Source organism: Sphaerodactylus townsendi, linkage group LG10, assembly GCF_021028975.2.
Source record: "Sphaerodactylus townsendi isolate TG3544 linkage group LG10, MPM_Stown_v2.3, whole genome shotgun sequence".
NCBI classification, from domain to species: Eukaryota; Metazoa; Chordata; class Lepidosauria; order Squamata; family Sphaerodactylidae; genus Sphaerodactylus; species Sphaerodactylus townsendi.
The window spans coordinates 74,213,327-74,228,270 of NC_059434.1; the positions used below are offsets into that span (position 1 = coordinate 74,213,327).

At 45.3% G+C, this 14,944-nt stretch overlaps 1 protein-coding gene across 1 annotated transcript in view; it reads right to left on the reverse strand.

Moving 5' to 3' along the window:
* Nucleotides 1-1,094: 1,094 nt before the first annotated feature.
* The window catches only part of MMRN1 (multimerin 1), a 94,634-nt gene continuing 80,784 nt past the window's right edge, over nucleotides 1,095-14,944 (reverse strand). Inside the window, 3 exon segments of the mRNA XM_048508898.1 lie at nucleotides 1,095-2,196; nucleotides 2,198-2,466; nucleotides 6,346-6,492. Coding sequence (XP_048364855.1) covers nucleotides 2,020-2,196; nucleotides 2,198-2,466; nucleotides 6,346-6,492 — 593 coding nt within the window. The 3' untranslated portion in view covers nucleotides 1,095-2,019.

The following is a 14,944-nucleotide window of genomic DNA, read 5'->3' on the forward strand; positions in this document are numbered from 1 at the left end:
GGCATTTTAAGCTTCACAAATTCCTTCTCAAGCAACAGAAAAAATTCAGTCCAGCAGGACTGACAGCGGGATGAATGTGTTAATCTTTTAATTGATGCTATTAATTGTCTAATTTACTAACCGCAGATTAAATACATGGATTTTTAATCAGATTTTCATCAAAGCTCTCCCCTGTGAAGGATATAGTGTGCCGACCACAAGCAACCGATATATTTCTCTTGAATTACACACTGCATTAAAGATTATTTTTTTCCTTTCATCCATGCTTTCTTTTCTTTGAAAAAGTCCAAGAGAAATTATCGTCTTTCAGTACCCTCAAAGTATCACCCTTACTTTAGCAAGGTGATTAATTTATTAATCTTTTAAATGGAGGCCATTCAATTTTTTTTTAAAAAAAACAAAAGCTCTAGTGAATTAGAGGTTTTTAGCCCTTGAAACTCCAATGTCGAAAGGGAGACTTTGCATCCTTTGTATGTGTAACCAATAACCACAGCAAAATGAGAGAAGATACTGGGCATAAAATTAAAGTTATCCCAGCACAGCAATTCTATACAATGACTCTAGTCCAAATCTCAATAGGCATTCAGTAGGCTTATGCTACAGTAGCACTATTTACATGTCAAGGAAACCCAGAAAATTCAATGGGCTTAGACGTATTTATTTAGGACTTTTGTAATCCTACACCTCCTCCAAGGAGCCAGGGGTGGTGTACATAATTCTCCCCTTCTCCAGTCTATCCTCACAACAACCACGTGGAGTAGACTGAGAAAGGCAGCATCACTGGCTGAAGATTTAAACCTGGGTCTCTGGGATCCCATTTCAAAACTGTAATGCTGCACCACACTGGATAACTCTATATAGAATTGTACTGGCAGGATACAAATCTGATGAAAATGGGACAGTTTGGAACCCTGTAGTCCACTTTACAGGAGCCGTGTGGCGTCGTGGTTAAGTGCTCGCACTGTCACTCACATGGTCAGGAGTTCGAGCCCTCTATGGGTCCAGGAATATCCTGGCAGCTGGCTCATGGTCAACTCAGCCATCCATCCATTTCTTGGTCAGTAAATGAGTACCAAGCTCATAGCTAGGGGGTAAAGAATAGCCAGGGAAAGCAATGGCAAACTACTCCACAAAGAGGCTTACGTATAAAATCACTGCTCGCAGTGGTACAGGGTCGAACATGACTGAAGGGGAAACTTTACCTTTAGTCCACTTTACACTCAGGGGCATAGAAGAAGCTCTCTGTGATGCAAACATGCACAGGTGTAGCAAGGGGGAAAAGTGCCCAGTGCACTGGTGAATCCTCTGCCCCCGCCCTGGAATGCTCCCGCCCTGACCCCACAGGGGCACATGCCCCGTGTGTTGCGCACTGTCCCCCTTGAAGCTACGCCTCTGCAAACATGTGATGTATGTGAACCATCCGTGTGGGCAAGACTGCTCTCTACGGACCCTCTATTTCTCCATAACAGTTTCCAGAAATGGGAACAAAGGCATCCTGATCTTAGTAGTGTATGAGCACCCTAAATCCAATTATTGCTGACCAGTGTCAGCTACTGAAATCAAATTCACGGCACAATGCTGATGACATTAATAAGCCGCAGCACTTTTTTGGCACCAGTGCAATCATCTAGGTAGGGCTGCAGATATACATCTAACTAATGAGGTGCCTGGGTAGACCGAAGAGCTATTTATAAAGACTTCCAATGATTCAGCGGAAGAGGAGTTGGTATAGCTGGGAAATTTGGAAGTTTGAGCTGCATCTAATGAGATAAAGGTTGACACTTTCCATGAGGGCTCCTCGGCTTTTCATAGCGGCAGGAGGATATAAAAACTCCTTTTCCTCATGAAATTACAGCGATGGAAAAGATTTGGCCGTTCTATTTTCTGCCTTTTGAAAACACAAGTGCCGTTTTGAGGGAAATGGGGCGACTCTGAATGAGATTGCTGTGGTAGAAGGAGAACTTTGAAGCAAAAGTAAAGCACCTCCTTTGTGGAGGAAGGCTATTTTGTGCAACTGGATTATGTACGGTACAGCAAGTACCCAGTAAATGTAGTTACAGGTGGATATTTGGCTGGGATGGATCCGGTCGCCAGCCTGAGCCAGACCTCTTGACCATTTACCGTTCGAGGTTCCCAGTAAAGGGGCCATACGCCGGTAACGCACATCGCTGTCCATGAGATGCTTCTCTCATCATTTTATTAGGTTTTCAGACTGGAAAGCCAGTTTGTCTATCCCGTCAACCACTAAGTAGCCGGAAAGGCGTGGGCTGCGTGACTCGATCGTGTATTCGAAAACGTAAACGCCAAGATACGGCACGCGGAACTTTCCATTTGATGGGACGTAGGAGGAGCCGTAGTTCACGTCCAGGTTGTTAAACCGAATAGGGCCAGGAGTGTTCATCCCGTAGGTGTGCGAAGCAAAAAAAGCCACCATCGGTGCAAACCTGTACGATCCCTTTGAGAAGTCTGCAGAGGAAAGAACAACCAAGGAGAAGTCAGTCTTCTGATCGATTTGGGCACAACAAACTGCTGTTATTGACACAGGTCTGCCGCTGGAAATGACATGCCCGTGTCTAATTCTTTGCCCATTCCCTGTACAGTTCAATCAAGTGCACTGCATGCAATGAAGCTATCAGCTCCTCATCTGCCAGGAATGGGGAGAAGGGAGAGAGCCAGACACGGGACTGCTGTTTTCAGTAGCAGACATGTGCTGTTTTAACATCTAGATCAGGGGTCTGCAACCTGTGGCTCTCCAGATGTTCATGAACTACAATTCCCATCAGCCCCTGCCAGCATGGCCAATTGGCCATGCTGACAGGGGCTGATGGGAATTGTAGTTCATGAACATCTGGAGAGCCACAGGTTGCAGACCCCTGATCTAGATGTTAAAACAGCACATGTCTGCTACTGAAAACAGCAGTCCCGTGTCTGGCTCTCTCCCTTCTCCCCATTCCTGGCAGATGAGGAGCTGATAGCTTGTCAGCTTTGGGTTGGGAATTCCTGGAAATGTTGTGGGTGGAGCCTGGGGAGGGTGGGGTTTAGGAGAGGGGCGGGACTTTAGTGAGGTAAAGTGCCACAGAGTCCGCCTCCCAAAGCAGCCATTTTCTCCAGGGGGATCGATCTCTGTAACCTGGTGGCCAGATGTCATTCCAGGTGATCTCCAGCCACCACCTGGAGCTTGGCAACCCTAATACCTCATCAGTTGTTGCAGGTTTAAATGGGATTTTAAAACTCTGCATAGCAGACAGGGGGCCATTGCAAAGTCTCTCCTCCGCAAGCCCAGGCCCCCTGACAAGTTCTCTGGAAGCAAAGAAGAAAAGCAGAATGAATTCTTAACTACTGCGCAGAAAGCAATTTTCTCCATAATTAGCATCAAATGCACCACCACTAACAAAAGCTTTTCTTCAGAAACAGCAAGGAGATTTTAGTCTTGGCTGTGCTGCATTGTTAGTAAGAAACGCTCTCATGCCTGTCCCCCTACGACAGTATCACAGATTTCTACTGATGTAACATCTGTGTGTGTGTGTGTGCCATGTAGTGTAGAATTGTGCTTGCAAGCTCTTAACAAATGCTGGAGTGGTTTAGAAAGCTTCGTAATGAATGGGGAAATAAAAACATTCTTTGTTTCTTCCCCCTCACCCTTAGCATATCAACCGAAGCCTTCACCGCTGTAAAAATGATTGAGAAATACTGAAATAGGGGCTGAAAGGGGCGTAAAACACACATTCCATATATTCTGGATGCAAATCTTAGTTTATTCATTTTTATGGCAAGTATCACCATGACAGTTACAGCTGAAATGAAATTCTCAGCTGAGGAAAGTCGATGTGAGCATCAGGGCTGAAGTCCAGATTGAAATTCTTCGTCAGTTGTTGTGGCTGCTGCTGCAAACTTTGCATTTTAAGGGGCTTTTCACGCAAAATGTGTGTGTGTGTGTATACGTTGCCTATACATTGCCTGTTATTCATGAATATTTTCCCAATTATTTTTGCAATAGAAGAAGAAGAGTTTGGATTTATATCCCCCCTTTCTCTCCTGTAGGAGACTCAAAGGGGCTTACAATCTCCTTGCCCTTCCCCCCTCACAACAAACACCCTGTGAGGTAGGTGGGGCTGAGAGAGCTCCGAGAAGCTGTGACTAGCCCAAGGTCACCCAGCTGGCGTGTGTGGGAGTGTACAGGCTAATCTGAATTCCCCAGATAAGCCTCCACAGCTCAGGCGGTAGAGCTGGGAATCAAACCCAGTTCCTCCAGATTAGATACACGGGCTCTTGGGCTCATTCCGCACATGCAGAATAATGCACTTTCAAACTGCTTTCAGTGCTCTTTGAAGCTGTGCGGAATGGCAAAATCCACTTGCAAACAGTTGTGAAAGTGGTTTGAAAACGCATTATTTTGCATGTGCGGAAGGGGCCTTAACCTCCTACGTCACTGCTGCTCCAAGTAGTAGTTACTCAGTTCAGACATCATCCAAACTCATTGGCTTGGTTGTCTGAACAACCATTAGTTGAGGTGTGTCAACCCTGATCGGAAACCATAATCTGAAGTTGGTTGATTAATCCCTTAACTATGCTTCCATGTAACGTGTGAATCCTGACTCGACTGCAGGTACAGCCTTCTCTGGCTTCACAATAAAAGCAATGAGATCAACATTTGTTCAGGCACAGCAGAATTTGAGCTACCATCTGCAAGATGAATCCTAATTTTACAAAATAACCAATCGTTAAAACAAACAATGTTGTCGTGTAATATCTGAACTGACCAATGAGTCCTTCGAACAGAATGAAAGACTGACAAAGGCCTATTCTTTGCCAGCTGTCCAACTGCTTGAATTCCCAGATCGCCGGAGATTTTTCTGTCTGTGGGGGAAATAGGTGGGTTCTGGTCTCCCCCTTTTATTTGTGGTGTGTATAGGGTTGCCAGCAGCCTAGAGAGAGAAAAAATTCTAACCCTTTAATAGAAACTTAATAGGATGCTACTTACCCAGTGATTTTATTTACTTCCATGTCATGAAAAGCTTATCCTACCTTTTCCTATACATCATGCCTCAGGTTAAAGGGGCAAGACATTTTCTCCTAAGTTGTAGGCAATCCTAGATTTAGGAACTGACAGCAGGAGAGAGGGACGTTCTACCAGTGACGAGCCATTGCTCCTCGTCAAGTGTTTGTATGGTATGTGCCCTGGATATATTATATAAGAACATAAGAACAAGCCAGCTGGATCAGACCAGAGTTCATCTAGTCCAGCTCTCTGCTACTCGCAGTGGCCCACCAGGTGCCTTTGGGAGCTCACGTGCAGGAGGTGAAAGCAATGGCCTTCTGCGGCTGTTGCTCCCGAGCACCTGGACTGTTAAGGCATTTGCAATCTCAGATCAAAGAGGATCAAGATTGGTAGCCATAAATCGACTTCTCCTCCATAAATCTGTCCAAGCCCCTTTTAAAGCTATCCAGGTTAGTGGCCATCACCATCATCACATCACCACATATATTATACAAGGCACAGACTCAGTTTGTCTAGGGCATCCTTGTGGATTGGTGTCACCTGGGAGTGTGTCCTGGAGGGACTCCAACACTTTCCAGTGAGACTTGCTCATTACAAAGGAGCCCGATAGTCATGAACCTTTGAAAAACTCGCTTTCAAGAAAACGGCCTCCTTATCAAGAGATGGTATTCCAAGGAATCCCATCATGTCTGAGAGCACGGTTTGAAAACTATTGCTCTAGCATATCACAGATAAAGAGCACAGTTCTCTAGGTGGGGGGAAAAATCCAGTAAATGTTGCCCAAACACTGTAACGATGAGCAAAACCCTCTCTGAGTGGAGGTTTTGTAAAATGGAAGCAGCAGCTTAAGTCATTTCCCAATAATGCAATTTCCACAGCTTTTGTATCAAAAATTGACAGCCTGCTCTGGCCAATTTATGATAGTACACATCAGCTAACAACCCTCCTGTTCCATCTGCCATAGGCCAGCTTGCTATCTTTGTTTACGGGGAGGCCGGTGAAAGAGATCAAATTTTACACTTTGTGATGCGGGACACATCAAAACAGGAGATTGTGGAGCATCCTCGGGAGCTGAGTGCTTTAAAATGACTCTGTGGTTCAGACTAAAATGGTACTTTTGTTCGGGGGAAGCTGGTGGCTCTTAAGAACATAAGAAAGAGCCTGCTGGATCAGACCGGAGTCCATCTAGCCTAGCACTCTGCTACTCGTAGTGGCCCACCAGGTGCCTTTGGGAGCTCACATGCAGGATGTGAAAGCAATGGCCTTCTGCTGCTCCCGAGCCCCTCTTAATCCCTGGACGGTTGGTAAGAGAGGCAAGTAAAGAGACAGATTCTGCATATACTTGCCTATGGCAGCAGCATTTTCCTCCATCATCTTTGTGCTGCAGGTGGCTCCTATGAAGGGATAGCGGCAAGCACAGATGAAGCCCTTCCTTTCATTGACACAGGTCCCTCCATTTTGGCAAGGCGAGCTACTGCAGCTCAAATAATCACCTGCGTTGAAATTGAAAGAATGACATGAGTTTCTGTTGAGTTTGAATACACAAGGAAGCTGCCCTAAAGCTCTACAGCAGTGTTTTCCAACCTTTCCAATGTCACGGTACCCTTGACCTCACTCTTCATATCTCACAATACCCCTGCCATCCTCCCCCCACCTTCCCCTCCCGGTTTCCCTGTTTGCCACCCCCACCTTTCCCTCCCAGGGTGAAGGGAAGCATGGGGATAGGGGGTGGAGGGTGGGAAGTGGCTACTGACCTTGCAGCAAGCCCAGCCCCCTGGGCCAGCTCCATATCCTTGCTGGTGCTGGCTGGAGACACTGCAAAAGTGGGGGGCCGGTAGCATAGCAGCGGTACCCCTGGGACATGCTCACGGCACCCCAGGGTACCACAGAACCCTGGTTGGGAATCGCTGCACACTTTGGGCTTCCTCATTCCAAGCCGGGTTTAAAATCCTCCCTCCACACATAAAGGGTGGGTGAGCCCTTTCTTGAATGCAGGAGTAAGACACTGATCATTGTTTACGGGCATAAAAATTATGCTCTTTTCCAAGGTTCTACATTTTTGTTTCCCAAACGCTATTTGCCACTGGGAAATTTAGTCCCTGAGGTTCTCGTGGTGTTAAGTCTGGAGGAGCTAATCATTCCTCATTTCTGCCAGTCTAAGGCACAGGGGAAACACCCAGGCTGTGCCTGCCTGCTTTAGCATATGTCACAGCGCATTTTATTAATCGTGTATGCACCTCTTACTGCTTGAATAGTCCAGTTCCCCTTTTACGGGTGGGAATTTGTACAGTGGCCTCAATTGCATGTTATTCTTTTTCCATGTTTATTTTAAACTACCTTTTTACATCTTTAGCAAATGAACACCCACCCCCCTCGCCGCTGTTTGATCCAGCAGGAACATGGCATGGGGAGGGAGAGGAGGCAAGAGGGATTTTGTTTTCTTTCTGGAAAAAGACACCTCTGGGCTGTTTTTACTCCTTTGGGGAAAACTTAATGGGTACTTTTATTTTCCCCCCAGCAAGGGCAAAATCAGTCCCCCCCACACACACAAGAAAGCTGCAGAAGAAGAAGTTAAAGCCTCCCCACACTGTCTCTTCCTTGATCAAACATTCCCAGAGCTGCATTTGCTAAAGAAAAATATATTGTTTAAGAAAAATGGGAGGGAAGAGAATGTGTGTGAGTTGAGCCTTGTGTTTAAGTGACACAGTTTCCCAATTAGTCCAAGGCTGAAAATTCAAATGCAGTTTTCCTGTAGTGATCTCCCATCACACTTTTAACGTGAGGTCTGGATGATCCATGTAGCCATCTGAAAGTGCAGAACTCAGAATATCCTACTTTTAAAAAAAAGAGTGGGACGATCATGCAGCTAAGTGAAGGGCTGGGCTGGTCCTCTGATGTAGAAACGGGATCGTTGTGTAAGCATCTGAGCCAATGCCAGACACAAGATGATACTGAATCCATGCAACTGACATTGGTTTGCTATGTTCTGCATTGTATACTGTTTCTTTCAAATCAGCTTCTACCTGATCCTTTTAAATGAGGATAGCAGGGAACTTCTGCATGCAAAAAAAGATGATCTACCCCGAGCCATGGTCTCTGTCCATTCATACTTGGTCAGCATGGGGTGTACTTTGAATGCCATTATATTAACTAAAACCAGCTAATGTCTTCTCCATACAATTATTGTATATACTCTCATATAAGTCAATTTTTTGTGCTGAAAAAGCCCCTCGACTTATACGCAAATGGGGTGTATTTTAAAAAAATATTTTAGGGTTTTTATTTTGTCGGCCACCAGGGGGCACAGTTTCTAGGCTAGCAGCACCAAAATTTCAGGCAAGTTTGGTGAATTTTAGTTCAGGGGGGTCCAAAGTTACGGAGCCCCAAAGAGGGTGCCCCCATCCCCCATTGTTTCCAATGGGAGATCATAATAGATGGGGCTACATTTTGAGGGTCCATAACTTTGGATCCCTTGAACCAAACTTCACTAAACCTGGGTGGTATCATCAGGATAATCCCTTGCTGATGCTAGCCAGGTTTGGTGATGTTTGGTTCAGGGGGTCCAAAGTTATGGATCCCCAGTGGGTGTTCCCATCCCCCATTGTTTCCAATGGAAGCTAATAGTAGATAATAGTAACTTTGGACCCCTTGAACCAAACTTCACCAAACCTGGGTGGTATCATCAGGAGGGTCTCCTAAAGATACTCTGAAATGTTGGTACTGCTAAAATAAACATTCCTCCCCTGACAGGCACCCTAAAATTTTCCCCAGATTCTCACTTTAAATAACCCCCCCTCCTTCTGAGTGGATTTAAAGGGAGAATCAGGTCTTACAGAACTAGTTTACTGTTTTTCTTTGAAATAAATATTCAAAAACGTTTAACTTACAGATGCCTCAATTAATGTAATTTTATTGGTATCTATTTTTATTTTTGAAATTTACCAGTAGCTGCTGCATTTCCCACCCTCAACTTATACGCGAGTCAATACGTTTTCCCAGTTTTTTGTGGTAAAATTAGGTGCCTCAAGTTATATGCAGGTCGACTTATACACAAGTATATACGGTATATATAAAGTTGCCAGCCCAGCTCTGAATTGCACTAGGAGCATTGGGGGTGTGAGGTGGGGGAGACATTCCATGACACCATGATGTCACTTCCCACTAGGGACCCAGAAGTGATGCTCTAGGATTTCCCCTGATCTCTATGGTAAAAACCATGGAGATCTGGGGAATTTCAAGAGCGTTGGTGTGTTGCACCCATGTTACAACTGAGTTCCAGCCAGAAGTGATGTCACAGCATTGATGATGCTGTTCCCCAATTTCCCCTCTCTGAGGCTGCATTGACCACCACTGGGGGAAAGGGTGTACCACCAGGGATTTGCCCACAAACTAGTAACCTTAGGTGCGTATGGACATCCTACATTAAACTGAAGACTGAGCAATAGTTTCCTACTGGCAAGGCAAATCCTCCCTTGTTTTTTTGAATGCACTTGTGGGAAAAAATGTTGGCTTTGAAAGATCTGTATTAGAATCATAGAGTTGGAAGAGACCCCAAGAGCCATCAAGTCCAACCCCTAACAGATGGCTATCCAGTCTCTCAAGTCCAACATCCTAACAGATGGCTATCCAGACTCCTCCAAAGAAGGAGACTCCTCCACACTCCAAGGTAGTGCATTCTCCACTGTCGAACAGCTCTTACAGTCTGGAAGTTTTTCCTGATGTTTAGGTGGAATCTCTTTTCCTTCACCTTGAACCCATTACTCCTGGTCCTACTCTCTGGAGCAGCAGAAAACAAGTTTGCTCCCTCACCAACATGACATCCCTTCAAATATCTAAACATGGCTATAGAAATAGAACAAAGCGCTAAGCCATATTGTTGAAACAGAACTAAGCGCTAAGTCATATCAGAAGTCTTGCTGGTATATCCTATTCTGCCGGGAGCAGGCAGATTTCCTTTTCTTGTACCTGGCTAGAAGCAAGAGTCAGCGGCAACAGGGAATCTCCCCCACCCAACCCATTGAACTGTCCTCTGCAAAGCACTGTTTTCTATCATCTCAGGATTAGACAAATTGAATTACCAGAGGCAATTCAACAAGCTCAGCCCTTAAGATTCCTACACAGTTACAATAAGGCAGTGCGTGTTCTTCCAAACAGACTGCGAGGGGGACAGCCCCCCGGGTCTTGAAAGAATAGGGTACGAGTGTTCAAGAGGTAAGAAGTGTGGGTGATGAAAGGGGTGTTTCAGAATAAGTGCTGATTGCTGGCAGATGTGTGGAATTGCCTCTTTTCACAAGCACTTCAACGGCGCTCTGAGCTATCTTTAATTTCCTTCCCAGTCATTTCAGATGCCGTTGCACGCCAGCAGTGATGAATCTGACTTTGCCGTCCCGAATGCAAAGCTTTATGCTCTTTGTACAAAGCGCGGGGCTCGCCTCCCCCATCCAGAGGTCAGGCTGATGAGGTTTATGGACTGAAACACGAGGAGAAGTTTCTGTATGACTTAAGTAATTATTTTCTCTCCGAAGCATCGCATTCCATCGATCACAATAAGGCCCTGATACAGGGACGCAAAAGTGAAGTTCAAATGGCCAGAATAGGAGAAGAAACGCTGGCTTTACAAGTAGGGTTCATCCACAGATTAAACAAACCTGCAAACCTCCAGATGCTACCATAGATCATGTCTGATTTCTCTCACAGACACAGTTGTGGCTGGACTACATCATTCAGACTGCAAAAGGGCTCACATGACCAATTGCACAAAAGAATAGAAATATCCAGCAAATCAGGAAGAAGATTAGGCTTGAATACTTCTTCACATACTCGCTTTTTTTTTGGTAAATAGACCATCTTATTCCATAATTTCTAAACTTATTCATGAGCCTTTTGAATCCAGTAGCACCTTAGATTTTGGATTAGGAGCTTTCAAGAGGCTTTCAAGTTCCCTGCATCAGATGCAAGCAGGAACGGAGACCTGTGCCCTTACATCTGAGAGTGAAGGTGGCAAAGAAAGGAATCAGGATGCACGGGTGTGATGCAAAATATAATCAACAAAATGGATTACATCAGAAGGAGAAGTGCTTAGAGGCAGAAAAATTGGATCTGTAGAGAGGCAATAAGCCTATGCCCCTATTCAGCCTTGGGAGTTGGGTCCATTGTTCCAAATTTGTGAATGAACTCAAGTTCTGCAATATCAGGTCCAAGCCTCTCCTTGAAGTTTCTCTTTTTGAAAGCTCACCCCCCCCCCCAATCTAGTCTGTAAGGGGCCACTGCACTTGATTCCAGCATTTCTGCTGCAGACCAACAATGGTACCCTCTGAAACTATCAGGAGTCTTTGGCAAGATACCTTGTCAAAAGCCTCTAGGAAATCCAAGGAGAAATGATCACTCTGTGGAGGTCACTCTTCTTCCACTCCTCAGTTACTCAAGAGCATGAAATTGGGGCTGCTAAGTTCCCACCCTGGGCAGGTAAATGGGAGGCCTATTGATCTCATCTTGAAAGTTTTAAGAGATCACCTTTCTTGTTTAGGAAGAGTGGGTGGTTTTCTGCATTCACGATTACGTTTGGGGTGCATTTTTAACACGCTGGCTTTGCAAAACTGCAGTGTAGATTTTATGTTTCTAGCGATTGTCTTGTGATGTCATAGGCTGTAACTGTCCTGGCTGACAGGAATAGTCTTTTCACCTTTGCAGGAGGTCTTGTACAAAAACCTATTAGTGTGGATTGCTAGCATTTTCATTCTTTGAGATTCAGTCCCCTCCTGGGGTCCATAGAAGCTAAATTTCTATGTGGCGAATAGATACATCTTGTCTCAGGTGCTTATGTGTGTAAACACCTAAGCATGGACACCGTGGCAGTGCACGGCCTGCTATTTAGACGAGCTGTAGAGGCAGACTTTGAATCGTTGATAAGGTATTAAAGGATGCTTGTGCTGTTCAAACACATTTTAATCTGCTTTTATTCCAGTATTTATTTGAGAGAAAAAAACTTTCCCTTGCTTTTCTCCTAGAAACAAGACCTGAGGTGGATCCTGTTAAATCAATAGGCTATTGCAGAGTAAATGAATACAGCATTCAGCGGGCTGAGGAGCCTTTAGCAATTTGTAATTGCTGTGTGTGTCGAGGGGGGCGGCGAGAGACGAAACGCAGTCCGTGTCCTCAGTGGAAGAAACAGGGTATTATAACCTTGCCTCTGCTTTGTTCCGGAAATACTGCAGGGTATGTGGTCAAGTGAAGTTTTTAATGTTGAAAGCCCAGCAGGAGCAATGGCAGTCTCAACGTTTGTGGAGTATAATCAATCAATCACCCAATCAATCATTTAATCACTGGGAAGTACCCCCGGTGTGTTTTTGTGTACTTGCCGCCTTCCCTTGTGATTTCCTGTGGAAGGGAGAGATGAATTTACAACAGCTTTTTGCTGCACCGAGTCCCTCTTCGGCGCCTTGCGCACGTCTTTGCACAAAAGAATGTCTGGAGGATTTATACCGCTGTTGTTTTCTTCTCACTCTTTGGTTCAGTACATAATTTGACCCATGTCAATTCACCAGGCCTGGAGCAGAGGCCCAGCTATTGCTACTGATGAGGAACTTAGGGTTGCCCATTGTGGCTGGGATAGTTCCTGGAGATCTGGGAACAGTGCCTGGGGAAGGGGTGGGAGCTCTGCAGGGAAAGGATGCCACCATTGAATCTACCATCTGAAGCCGCCATTTCCATGGCAGGAACTGGTCTCTGCAGATTGGAGGTCCCTTGAGGGCTAAGGTCTCCCATCTCCCTGGGGCAGAGATGCAGTTCAATGTCAGCAAGCAGGGCATGCCCCGCCACCCATCTCATGTGGCCAGCCAGACTCACCCTGCTCCCATCTCCTCGTGGAGCTCTGGTGGGGGGCCAGCTGGCTGGCACCACCCCCAGTCTCCACATGAAGATCAGAATGGCGAGGGCTCATTCGATCCTGGGTTCAGCCAGGCTTGGATCCAGCACTAAGCTGAATCCAAGCCGAGCTGAGGCAAGCCTTCAACTGAGCACAGAGGTAGTCCACCTCCATCTTTATACTGTTGACTCCACCTCCCAAGCTCCATCTACCAGGAAGTTCTTGACAGGGGAGCTCCATGGGGAATTCTGGGCCAGGGTGCAGTTGCGAGGGGGGGGGGTGCGGCCTCAAAATGCACCCCCTGAGCTCCAGCCTCCCACACCCCCTACTTATGCCATTATGGGCAATTCAAGCTTAGTGAGTCCCAGCAGTGGATGGGGATGAACAGTTGTGGGGTGGAAGGCAGGGGCCCCTTCTTCCCTCCACACCATGGTTCCAATCTGAAATTGACATTTGCTGCACTTTTACACAGGAGTTGCCACCAAGGATTAGCAGCTACACTATGGCTGCAAGTCTCTGCGCTAAACTCATGTGAAGTGTAATGCATAATTTGGCCCTAGGCTAGCCATGTGCAAACTATATGCACTGTACCAATTCTAGTTTCTTTTCTCCATTTGTGTGGAAGCTCCTTTGATTTCAAATGACCTTATTTTTCTCTAAATTGTATGCCAAATCTATGCAAGACCTTTTCAGACTTTGTTTGGGAGCAAACTGAATGAGTGAGTGAGTGAGAAAAACTCTTCTCCTGAGCTACACATGTTCACTGGAATAACAAACTATGCATCTACAATGCACGTTTTTTCTTCGTTCCCAGTCACACAAAGAGAGCTGGAATATGCTTGTGACTGTTTACATTTATTCCAGAGAACCTGGGGACAGAGCTTAATGCTGTGCTCCTTCTTATCCCCTTATGCTTTCAGTAAACTGCTGAAAAATATGAAAGGGGATAATCAAAATCAATCAAAAAGGCCAATCTATCAAAAAGTGATACAACAGGGAATCATAGGCCAGTTCATAAATAGAAGGTTTGTGTTGCTTCTATCTCAATAATCTAATTGGGAGCCCAGGATAAAAAATATTTCAATTTATTGATGCCTTCAGATATTCTAAGTGTTTTTCCCCCTTACTTAATAAGACTGGAGGTCTTCCATACTGTTCAAATCTAACCAGAGGTCACGTTTAAAAGGTTCAGGGATTCTGGATTACAAAGGATCTACTGCTCTTATAACAGTGTCAGTCTTCAGGGCTTTCCCTCTATGTTAAATTACAAACAACAACAAAAAACCCCTTTCATCTGTCTCCTGTCCTATCACACTAAATATGCAAAGTTGAAGCATGAAGAGACAAACTGAATTAGGATAATGATCAATCACTTGCAATTAAAACACAAAGTACAAAGCATATTCAGAGAGGCACTTTGGCACTGAACAGCAAAGCAACAATAGAGATCCTGGGCTTTTTGGATAGTGTGAGTTCAAATGTATTTTAAAGCTAATATGTGATTCTGTGGCCCCAGTTTCACCCAGTAGGATTGCCAGGTTACCCAAGAATCAGATTCTGACTAAAGGGTTAGATCCCACCAACTCAGGTGTTGTGTCTGTCAGGGTATGGCAATTCATCTCTTAAAGGCAACTGGTCTCTTAAAAAAAAAGAAATGTCACATTGACTGTTGTGGGTTTTCTGAGCTGTGAGGCTGTGGTCTGGTCGTTTTTACTCCTAATGTTTCACCTGCATCTATGGCTGGCACCTTCACAGACATGTCACAGTAAAATGTGTTTCCATGGCAGTGTGGAGTGAGTGTGTGGTGGGGTAATGAACTCCTCGCAGACACATGCAAATACGCCTCACCCCGCTGAGAGGTGGACAAAACACCAACCCTACCACACAGTCAAGATCCATATGCTGTGGTGGTGGCTGCTCCCATTAAAGCCTGGGCTCAGGTCAGTTTACACGTAGTCAACATACACAGTCAATACACAATGCTCACAATCGATCAATAATACATAGTACAACAAGCAATGCAAATAATTTAAACCAGAACAGTAAATAGTTAACATAGGTCGTTTCCCCACTTACCTGCT